The sequence below is a fragment of the Lepidochelys kempii genome, chromosome 1, assembly GCF_965140265.1.
Source record: "Lepidochelys kempii isolate rLepKem1 chromosome 1, rLepKem1.hap2, whole genome shotgun sequence".
Classification (NCBI taxonomy): Eukaryota; Metazoa; Chordata; order Testudines; family Cheloniidae; genus Lepidochelys; species Lepidochelys kempii.
The window spans coordinates 294,265,942-294,278,127 of NC_133256.1; the positions used below are offsets into that span (position 1 = coordinate 294,265,942).

General features: G+C 47.1%; 1 protein-coding gene across 1 annotated transcript in view; it reads right to left on the bottom strand.

The window, feature by feature from the left end:
- ARID2 (AT-rich interaction domain 2) overlaps positions 1 to 12,186 on the bottom strand; it is a 166,729-nt gene that overhangs the window by 3,225 nt on the left and 151,318 nt on the right. Inside the window, 4 exon segments of the mRNA XM_073327994.1 lie at positions 7,344 to 7,435; positions 7,514 to 7,637; positions 11,382 to 11,467; positions 11,558 to 11,696. Coding sequence (XP_073184095.1) covers positions 7,344 to 7,435; positions 7,514 to 7,637; positions 11,382 to 11,467; positions 11,558 to 11,696 — 441 coding nt within the window.

Sequence of the window (12,186 nt, forward strand, 5' to 3'; positions counted from 1 at the left end):
AGTTTTTTCCCTCAGTGGTGTCCGCAGGGGACCAGATCTGGTGCCCTCTGGAGTGGCGCACATATGCACCGCTATAAGGGGCGCTGCTGGCTCCCGCCTCCCTCACAGAATCATAGAATATCAAGGTAGGAAGGGATCACAGGAGGTCATCTAGTCCAACCCCCAACTAAATCATTCCAGCCAGGGCTTTGTCAAGCCTGACCTTAAAAACTTCTAAGGAAGGAGATTCCACCACCTCCCTAGGTAACACATTCCAGCGTTTCACCACCCTCCTAGTGAAAAAGTTTTTCCTAATATCCAACCTAAACCTCCCCCACTGCAACTTGAGACCATTACTCCTTGTTCTGTCATCTGCTACAACTGAGAAAAGTCTAGATCCATCCTCTTTGGAACCCCCTTTCAGGTAGTTGAAAGCAGCTATCAAATCCCCCCTCATTCTTCTCTTCCGCAGACTAAACAATCCCAGTTCCCTCAGCCTCTCCTCATACATTATGTGTTCCAGTCCCCCAATCATTTTTGTTACCCTCCGCTGGACGCTTTCCAATTTTTTCACATCCTTCTTGTAGTGTGGGGCCCAAAATTGGACACAGTACTCCAGGTGTGGCCTCACTAATGTCGAATAGAGGGGAACGATCACGTCCCTTGATCTGCTGGCAATGCCCCTACTTATACAGCTCAAAATGCCATTGGCCTTCTTGGCAACAACGGCACACTGTTGACTCACATCCAGCTTCTCATCCACTGTAACCCCTAGGTCCTTTTCTGCAGAACTGCTGCCTAGCCATTTGGTCCCTAGTCTGTAGCCGTGCATGGGATTCTTTCGTCCTAAGTGCAGGACTCTGCACTTGTCCTTGTTGAACCTCATCAGATTTCTTTTGGCCCAATCCTCTAATTTGTCTAGGTCCCTCTGTATCCTATCCCTACCCTCCAGCGTACCTACCTCTCCTCCCAGTTTGGTGTCATCTGCAAACTTGCTGAAGGTGCAATCCACACCATCCTCCAGATCATTAACAAACTCCGACAGAGAGGAAGCAGATTGGGTCATGGAACGGACACGAGCAACATATCTCGAAGAACAACAGTTACGAAATGTAACCATCTTTTCTTCTTCGAGTGCTTGCTCATGTTCATTCTATGGTAGGTAACTCCCAAGCAGTACCACCAGAGACGAGTAGGGGTTCATGGATGTGTCGACTGCAGCACAGCTCTGCCAAATCCAGTGTAATCTCTGGCTTGCTGGGTATGGCATAATGCGTTGTGAACGTGTGTACCAAAGACCACGTCGTGGCCCTGCAAATATCCTGGATAGAGACATGTCATGTGAGAATACCTATCTACCCTGGACGCAAGGGTAGAAGGCTGATATAGGTGCCAGGTGAACCTTGACTGAAGAGAAGGCAAGGCCCTGATGCTTTAAGTGAAGCAGGTAATCCAGAATGGACTGCAGAGACGACTGATTTGGGGAGATACTTCGCTCTGTTGCCTAGCATAAGAAATGCTTCCACTTTGCCAGGTAAGTTGCTCTGGTGGAGGGCTTCCTGCTCTCCAAGAGAGCCTGCTGTACCTGACTAGAACAGGCTTGTTCCTCTGGATTTAGCCATGCAGCATCCAAGCTGTGAGGTGGAGTGAGGTGAGGTTTGGGTGCAGCAGCCGACCATGATCCTGTGAGAACAGGTCCAGGCAGCTGAGAAGTGCCCAGGGGCTGCTACAGCCAGGTCCATAAGCATACCGAACCAATGCTGGGGTAAACATAATGACCCGTGCTTTACCCCTCTTGATCTTTAGGAGGACTTTACTGATGAGTGGGATCAGCGGAAAAGCATACATCAGGTCTCCTGACCAAGGCATCGGAGAGTGAGCCTCCGCCGAGGCCTTGCAGGGAACAGAACTGATGACACTTTCTGTTCTGCCTGGTGGTGAACAGGTACAATTGGGGAGCTCCCCACTTCTGGAAGAGCATCCTGACAACCTCTGAATGGAGGGACCACTTGTGGTGAGAGAAGAAGGACTTGCTGAGGCGATCCATTAGTGTGTTCTAGATGCCGGGGAGGTGTGAGCCTTCTAGGTGGATTGCATGTCAGATGCAGAAGTCCCACAGGTGAAGGGCTTCCTGGCACAGAGCCGACAAATGAGCTCCCCCCTGCCTGTTGACATAGGAAGGAAAGGTGGGGAAAGGAATACCCCACAAGCTAGATGGATGGCTCTGAGCTCCCTGACATTTATGTGAAGCATGAGTTCCTCTCTTGACCATAGCTTCTGCGTTCACAGTGTACCACGATGCGCTCCCCATCAGAGGTTGGAAGCATCAGATATCAGGGAGACATGGGTCATGTGCTCGCAAATGGCACACCTTCCGACCCTAGTGCCGGGTCAGACCACCACTGCAGGGAAGTATCCATCCATGGCAGGATCTTGAGGAACTTGTCCAGGTAATGCCTGGCCGGGGAGTAGACTGACGCCAGCCAAATCTGGAGGGGGCGCAGTCTGAGTCTCGTCTGCTGAACCACGCACATGCATGCGGCCATGTGCCCCAATAATTTGAGGCACAGCCGGGCAGTGGTGAGTGGGTGGGTCGTGACATTGGCAATCAGATCTGACATTGCCCTGAACCTGGCCTCTGGCAGGAAGGCTCTGGCTTGGGTAGAATTGAGGACCGCTCGGATAAACTCTATTCTTTGAACCGGAACCAATGCTGATTTTTATTTGTTTATCAACAGACCTAGAGCTTGATAAGTGGCTCGCAACGTCTCAATGCTGCACTGGATCTGGACCTTGTAATGTCCCTTAATAAGCCAGTGATTGAGGTATGGGTAGAACTGGATACCCCAACATCTGAGGCAGGCCACTGCCACCAACATGCACTTCATATACACCCGTGGCACTCTTGCTAGACCAAAGGGGAGCACTGCGAATTGGTAGTGGGTGGTCCCAACTATGAAACGTAGGAACCTTCTGTATCCGTGGAAGAGCAATATATGAAAGTAAGCGTCTTTCAGGTCAAGGGTGGTATACCAGTCTCCTGGATCCAGGAAAGGAATGATGGAGGTCAGGGAGACCAAGCGGAACTTCAACTTCTTGAGATATTTGTTCAGGCTCTGCAGGTCGAGGATGGAACGTAGTCCCCTCTTGGCCTTTGGGATAAAAAAAATAAAAGGAGTAAAATCCTTTCCCTCTCAAGCGCAGAGGGACTTCCTCCACAGCTCCCACTTACAGAAGGCCCTGCACCTTCTGAGCAAGCAGATGCTCATGAGACGGGTCTCCGAAGAGGGACGGGGCAGAGGGGTGGGGGTGAGAGGGAGGGGTAGAAATAAACTGGAGGGTGTACCCCTCGCTACTGTACTGAGGACCCACTGGTCCAATGTTATAGAAGCCGAGGCCATGAGGAAGGGAGACAGATGGTTGGAAAAAAGCAGGGGTGCTGGATCGAGTACACAGGCTGGAAGGTCACCCTCGAGCATGCTCTCAAAATACCTGATTATTACCCCACTGGTTGCAGGTGGAGCTCGAGGGAACTAAGGGTGCCGGCTGTTGGCCTTGCTGGTGCTTGTAGCTCCTAGCTTTTCTGTGGAAGGGCTTTGTTCAGGACTGGTCCCCGAACCTGTGGGAGTGCTGTGGTTTGAACCACTTTCTCACAGGAGCCGGCATGTAAAGGCTGAGCAAGTGCATGGTACCTCTAGAGTCTTTCAGGCCATGTAATTTGCTCTCTGTTCTGAGAATAGCGCCAGGCTATCAAAAGGGAGGTTCTGGATGGACTGCTGAACCTCCACCGACAGGCCGAACAACTACAGCGAGCATGGAAATGGACAACGCCATGGTCTGGGCTGTGGAGTCTGCCACATCTGAGGCCACTTGGAGAGCTACCCTGGCCATAGCTCTGCCCTCATCCAGGATAGCCAGGAAGTCCTTCCTGGGCTCCTTTGGCAGCAAGTCTGCAAATTTGGCCATGGACTGCCAATGTTAAAGTTAAAGTGATCAAGTAGGGCCTGATTGTTGGCCATTCTTAACTGGAGGCTGGCCATCAAATACGTTTTTCTACCAAAGAAATGGAGCCTCTTTGCCTCTTATTCTTAGGAGTTGATCCCTGTTGGCCCTGTCTATCACGCTCATTGGTTGCCAATACCACCCGTGAGCTAGGAGTGGAGTGCGTATGTAGGTATTCAAATCCCTTAGCAAGTAAGTAATACTTTCTCTTTGCCCGCTTGGAAATGGGGGGCAGGGAAGAGGAAGTTTGCCATAAGGCTTTGGTCAGATTTACCACTTCCTCGTGGATGGGTAATGCCACCCTGGAAGGGGCCGTTGTGCTCATAACATCAAAAAGAATTGGAGGGTTCTGCCAGCTCCTCAGCCTCTAACCCCAGGATCTAAGCCACCCTCTTAAGAAGCTCCTGGTGGGCTTTTATATCATTCTGGGGGACTGTATGGGAAGGTCCTGCTATTGCCTCATCATGCAAAGAGGATGAGGAGGCAGGTAACGGCCAGTCTGCCAGCTCCGTGGCCTCCGCAGGGGAGTGCCAGCTGGGGATGGCTGACCCTGGGGACCTTGGTCTGACTCTGCTTCTGAGTCCGGGGGTGGCTGGGAGACTGTTGCTGACTGTTTCTCAGATGCCCTTGAGACTGATCAGTACCTCTGCGATGGCTGGGGAAACCCCTAGGGATTCCATAGCTTCCAGGGAGCCAGCCATTGATCTTGAGGCCATGTAGGCACTGATGGTCCTGATGGGAATATTGATGCCCTTGGTGGGTGGCCCTGGCCTGCCAGTAAATCTTCCTCCTCAGCCTCAGAGAGTGAGGAGGAAGAGATATGTTTGAGGGACACAATGCTGCCTGCCTACTTCGATCCTGTCGGCCCTCTCCATGGGTCTCCACCGGTGACTCGTACCAGGAAGACAGCTCCCGGTGCTGTGCCTCTGGTGGCCCGCAGTGGTGTTCAGCGGATTGGCATCTGTACCCCGGCGATCGATGCCTCATGATGTGAGAGCGGTGCCGTTCCATGGATCGGGAGTGAGAGCATTGACATCCCGGCTTAGGGGATCAATGCCTTGCCCACGGGGATCCGTACCGGTAAATCAGAGACCAGTTACGGGACTCGGGGACCAGTGTCTGGACTCTCTGGAGCGGTTCTGCGAGTTTGGAGATTGACCCCGCCGCTCCAGGGACTGGTGCCGGGACTCTGGGGATTGGCGACACGCCTCCATGGATCTGTGCCAGACACCCAGTGAATGACATCGGGATCCCGGGGAACACTGTCTAGAGTCTGGGGAATGACGCGGGGAACTCTGACAGGTAAGCTGTTGGTGCTGTTCTGGTGGGGCACTCCCTGCATCAGGGAGCAGTGCCGAACCAATGGGGACTCCTGGAAAGGTTCCAGAGCGGGTTTACCCCTTGAATGGGGCACCTAGCTGGCTGTCGTGGGCAGCACTGGAAGGGGCAATATGTCCTTAGCAGCCTGAAAGTCCTCCAGTGTGGACAGCACTGCCAGGTGCCAAGAGCCTCTCCTCCTTCCCGGGATGATGGGTGGGTCATGAACAGATCTCGACAGCTCAACAGGTGCTGAAGCCTGGCCACCGTCCAGAGGGGAAGAGCTGCCCCGCGCGGGTCTTTGCTCTCCTCCAGCTTTCTCCCTCCCTTTATGGGATGTAGGAAAACGCCCTTTCCCGGTCTTTGTCTGCTTTTTAGCCGGTACAGGGGATGGGGATTGGCCCCGGTCAGAGGCCGTGCTAGCGGTGCACTCCGCACCAAAGCTGCAGTACTTGGAGTGCAGTCCAATCTGGATAGCTCTGAGGTCGGTGTGAGGACCGACTCTGTTAGGAGCACTCTTAGTCAAATGTTCTGTTCCTTTTTGGTTCGGGGCTTGAAACTCTTACAAATGCGATACTTGTCACTTGTGGGTCTCCCTCAAACACTTAAGACAGCTTTGGTGGAGATCACTGACTGGCATAGGTTTTTTGCAGTGGTCGCAAGGCTTAAAGCCCAGGGCATGCCCAATCCCTAAGCTAAGTCCTGCAGGGGACTAACTATTTCTAACTTATACACGAAGGGAACTAATAAATTACTCAAACTTTCTAAGAACTATATACAGGAGAATTCACAACAAGGCACAGTTGAGAAGGAAAGCTTGCTGAGGCAAGGAGACATTCCAGCACCGTCACTGGCGGTAAGAAAGAACTGAGGGAGAGAGGAGCTGGCAGCGCCCCTTATACCGGTGCATACGCGCACTTCTCTGGGGGGCACCAGAGCCGGTCCCCTAGGGATACCACTGAGGGAAAAACTTCTGGCACCAGTGCATGTGGCAAGCGCACACTCTTACAATAGAATGGACATGAGCAAGCACTCGAAGAAGAATAAATAGGTAACCTGTAGAAGATCATTTAGATATATTTTAAGTTGGGAATAAGATGTTATGACCAACATGAGACATTTTAAAGGGGCCTGGATTTTCAGAATTTGTTGAGCATTCACTTGCTGACAACAAAACACACAAAAACTGGTCCCTTTAAGGTATCTCAGATTGGGCACCCAAAAATTGAAGCAGCCCAAATCTCTGATCACTTTTGAAAAGATTGGACCTCACTTACTGCACAGATAAAGTACACTTGGTGCCCATGAAAGGAACCAAATAGTGTAAAACAGATCAAGAGGTTGTGCTTCTAAAAATGGCAGAGAGTAGCAAAGTTCATAATAATTAACTATACACTATGTTAATAACTCTTTAAAATATACTTTTTAAAATAGAGACATTTCTATCTTGGACTAATAAAAGCAGTCTTCAGTTTCACTACTGCTTTCTAAAGTGAGAATTTCTAGGTCTACATCTCATCAGATATTGATCTTGTAATCTTCCCGTTTAGAGATTCTAATAGAACTATGCTTCTAGGCGACCTACAAAACAAATATAATCATGTGGCTAAACTACACAAGGTTACATCATTTCTCCTACTGTATTTATTGGAGGACCTCAGCTCTAAACAGCTTGCAAACAGAGAGACAAACAATTTTGTAACCTCGTCTGTTCCCGTTGTATTATAATCCATTTTGGCAAATTAGATGTTTTACTTCAACTTGTGCAAGATGTACAAGATGAAATTAATTTCAAATGCCATTTCACTCACTTTTACCCTTTCTTTTTTGCCATCACCTCTATGTAATTTTGTATTATATAAAGCTAACATATTAATCAGGTAGCCACATTACAGTGGAATCCTATTTGAAAGTTGTTTTTAAAATTATTAAATATAAAATCCGCCTGTCATCTGGAACCTAAAAGGTATTAATGCAACATGGAAGCAACATGTTTCACACTGTATTGTATTAGAAGGCATTAGAAGAATTACAAGATTGCTCACCTGCGACCACATTCTGAATATTTACCAATATTTTTTAATATTAAGGCAGCTGTTAATCGGATGTGTTTAGTTATTGGTCCCTCTTTTTCATCCTAAAATAGAAAGAAAATCATATTAAAAACAAATCAGTCACCCATTAATTTCAAATACACAATCTAAATGATCCTTACTGTAAAATCTCTGAAGACAAGATTTCTTGATCCCCTTCTTAGTGCCATGAGGGCAGCACTAGGATGATTCACAATAGCTTTCTGTGCTCTAGGAGTAGAGGTACTACTCCCTGCAGTTGGCTGCCTACACGGATAAAGAAAAGATATAGGTATTAAGCATTATGTGATGCTTTCTAGCACATTTGTATTTATCAAGACAGTTACTCTTGATATGCTTTTCTTTTTAACCTCTTTGGAGCTCACAGCTAAAGGAGTTCTCAGTGCTCAACACTCACGTAGTTTTGATTCAACAGGGGAAAACCGTGGCTCACAAGTGCCACAGGATTAGTTAGGTGAAGGTGAGAAAATACACCTCTCTCAGAAAACCACTGCATTTCACAGATGGCATTTGTAAAGGACAAGTATCTAACTAATCAACACTAGTATACTTCAGAACAAGCTAGCTTTCTGATAACTGTTTGAAGGAATACGTTATTAGCCAACATTTAAAATGAATGGGGATGGTGGCTATCCAAATGCCATCCAAAACAGTAAACGCTGTGCCCAGCACAGCTCAGTTATCCCTTCTAGTCCACCCCTCCACAGGTGAAGGATCCAGGGAGAAGACACAAGAACAGTGTACAGACTAGCATGGAGTCATTGGGAATATTTTTGAAACGGGAAGACAGATATGGAGGGAATGGATGTGAGGAACTTGGGGGGACAGAGCTGAAAGCCTCCTTGTTTTTCCACTGCACAGCTCAGACCCCTGCTCCTTTCCATCCCACTGTTCCCTGCATTGCTACATCATCCCAACATCTCTCCTCATTGCTCATGTTCCTCACCACTGCTCAGACTCCACTACCCCACAGCTCAGTCATGCTCCAATGTTCCCTGCATTCCTCTAACCACCTACTCCCTGCCCCCTGCTGCTCTGAGCCCCCTCACAGGCACACAAGCTCCTCCTTGTCATTCCATGTCCCTGGAAAGCTTGGAGGAGCCATAGGTGGTGGTGGTGGGGTGAGGAGGTGGGGCTATGAGGCGTACATGTGCCAGCTGGAGGCAGGAAGGGGCATGACAGTGGATATGTAGAGTCTGTCCTTCCCCAAATCTGGGCCTAGTCAGTGTACGGGGAAGGATCTCTACACTTCCCTCTGCAGCACAAGAGGCTCAGAGAGGTATGAAGTGGCCCATTCATGTCAATGAGATATTCTCAGCTGAATAAGAACACCCATGGAGATGTAGATAGCCTGAAATAATAGGTCTGAGATGTGTGAATTGCTCCATTCAACTCAGTAGGTGTTCCCATCCCACCCCCAAAGTCTCAGTGCTTCTGGGTCTGTGCAATGCATGCTCTGAGAATGCTTATTCTCAGCTCCTAACTATGGTCTCAGTGCTGTACACCAACTATGCCCATTCTCAGTTCCTCATTCCACTCTCTGCACTATATGCATGTGCCATGCACTGAACATGCTCATTCCCAGCTCCCCATCTGGTCTCAGCACTGAAGGGGCATGTTTTAAGGGGGGGGGACAAGAAAGGGAGTATGGATGTGGAGAGGTTTGTGGGAACACTGCTAAAGCCCCCCACATCCTCACTGCACAGCTCAGACCCCTCCCTTCCTCCTCACACCCTCCTGCACTGCTCTGACCACCCCCTTTCCTCTAGAAACATCAGCATTAAAGGAAGGGTAAACCTGGGGAGTGTGGAGATTTCTAGGTTCCTGCCCTGGTTGGGGAGCAGAGGAGGAAAGGGGAGGCCTGGAGCCCCCTCCTTTGGCCTTAGGAGGAATTGTGGGGGATGGGGGGTGCTTTTAGGGGACCAGAAAGGGCACAGATGGCGCCGCTTCCCACCAAGACAACACTGGAGGGGAAGACGCCCTACTTTCCCTCCTTACAGTCCTGCTCAGTGAGCACTTCCGAGCTTCCAGATAGCGGAGGTCTCTTTGAAGGCAATCCTTTATTCATTAAGGAATCATAGAAGAATTGCTTTTTTGAAACCCAATTCTCTGTCAAAGCTCTAGTTATCAAACTGAGTTTTCAAAAAATGGTGTTTAAACAATTCCTTGCAATAATGTGGGCCATTATCTAGGGGCATGCTGGCTCCTCTGTAACTGTGCCAGAGCACAACTATAAGGCAAAAGGGGCAGAGGCCCCGACGTTGCACTCTCCCAACCTCCACATCTCCTGCACAGCTCCAACATATACACACTCACCATTCCTCCTCACTGCTTTGACCCCCCAATATTCCCTTGCTTTGGCCCCCCCAAAATTGTAAGAATCTGGAAATGTTTGAGCAGCTCATGTTAGGGGGGGCTGTGTATCAGGATCCCCTGAACTAAATGCCATGGGTTTCCTTTGATCACACTCAATCTCATGGTTTATTATAAATTCATTAAACTACTTTAGGAAGAAGTTAGGGTATCTTTCCTCTGTTTAATTAATGTTATTTTCTTTGACAACAGTCTGATGTAAATGCGAAAACTGTCTGTAAATTTGACCTTTTAAAAATTATTGCTCTTAACTCAGCAATTTTGGTCTCAGAGAAAAACTTCCAGAACAAGCCCCTACAGAATGCAGGCAGAGAGCAAGGAACATGCACAACAGACATTCTCTGACAGTTGCAGGGATAGGGTTTGAACTCAGTGCATGGGTACTATAAAGATTCCATGATCAAAATAACATCTTTGAGCCACCCAATTACTGTGACAACAGACTGCCTGGAAACCCTTTGACTGTTAACAAAGACATAATTTTGCTGCACATGTGCACCTCATTCTCTTTGGCTTGAGCAACTGACACATTCAACTACAATCCTGAAGGTCATAGGTTCAAGTCTTGATCAACTGATTGATCAATTCGAGGCTTGATCATACTAAAAAGCCACCTCCAACTCACCCAGCTGCAAAATGAATACTTGATCCATAAGGGTACAGAAGTTAAATATGGTTGGACATGATGCTGGCCACATCACTCTCTAGTCGTCGTGTATCATTGGCTACAAAACTGACGTGCCTTAACCACATGAAGAGCCAACTCGAAGAGCCATTGGCTCGGGGGAACTTTGACTTTTAACTGACATACCAAACTGGAGTTTCTACCTGAACCTGAATAACTTATGCAGAGAAATGCTCCAAAGGGGCATTGGGTGCAGTAACTATGATAAATCTGGAGCACTTTGGGGAGAGCAGAGCCCCAGGTGTGCATAAAAAAATCTTGGAAGAATCAGATGATTTTGTAAAATGCTGGGTTTTTAGGGGGCTTTATATTGACAACTTTTTGCTCAAATGACCCCAAATTTGAACAATTATCCCTACCCCAAACTCTCACAAGGCATAGCAAATTTTGAGGCAATCCATGTCAGTATGTGGATTTTAGAGCATTTAGAATTGTAGTCTTTTAACCACTAAGTGACTCTCAACCTTAACTACATCCGAGCTGCTGATCCACTGTAATCAAAAAGATAATGTTGGTTGTCTGGGAGAGAATTCGGAGAGTATGGTGAGTTTGTCTCCATTACTGAAGATGGGTGCTTATCACTTTTTTATCACTGGCTCTTAAAGTTTAGGGGCACAGGACCCTCAATTGCTCTTGGATCATCAATGTGGCTTTTTCATCTGTGCTTTCCATGACCATTGTGACCTTTTCTCTCAGATGTCATAGAATCATAGAATATCAGAGTTGGAAGGGACCTCAGGAGATCATCTAGTCCAATCACTCATTTCTCTTGCCTATTTTATATTTATATTTTATGCATCACTGCATGTTGGATTACTATATTTTGCTCTATCTAGAACAACGCCTGATAAATCAAATTATAAATATACAACCTTCTTCCAGTGATTTCTGACTCTATTTTCTCTACCAGTAATGAGGATCATGTCTCTTACTTATTGGAAGGTTTCTGATTTCCTGCTTGTCCGTGTTCATCTTGTTTTAATCCTGCAAGTAGAGCATCTCTGGAGCAGTGCTTATCCTGTTTGAGAAAAGGAAAAAAATTTATCTGAAGACTTTTCAATGAAATTCCACATTTTACTTTATAAAATAATAGTGAGAAAATCTGTACCTGTAAGTGGGTAATGAAGGAAAACCTCTGCCGCTGAAAAGGTTCACAACCCTCCCATAAGCACTGCCCTGGATAGACATCTTTTCCTCCATGTTCAGTTGCTGCATGATAAAAAACTTGTGATGGTGTTTGAAACCACCTAAAAAGTATAAAAGTAAAAAATGCTGTAATTGCTTTTGCTTAGTTGCTGTTAAAGCAGCAATACCACTTTTGATCCAATACTGGCTAACACTTCTGTTCTCATGAACACACATATGCATTACATCCTGAAAATGTATGTAATTTCCATATTTAAATATGACAATTTCCAAGAGTGTTTTGTACATGTCCATTATCCCTAAATACCAATAAAGGGCAACTTGATTTGGCTGAATCCAATTATTTAAAATTATTTAAGCATTTTAAATTTAATTTTAAGCATTTTAAAATTTTCCTATTGATGAATTGATCCCAATGGCTTTAACGTGGACTACTTGTTTAAACTCTCTGTATATCCAAACAAACTAGTACTAAGCTGTCAAGAACCTTGTATTACAGATATGGTTGTCTTTCATATATTCTCCTTCCTGGATTCTTTCTGACCAGCCAGCACTTGTACTGAGAATATTTAAAATGTGACTAGCAAGCAG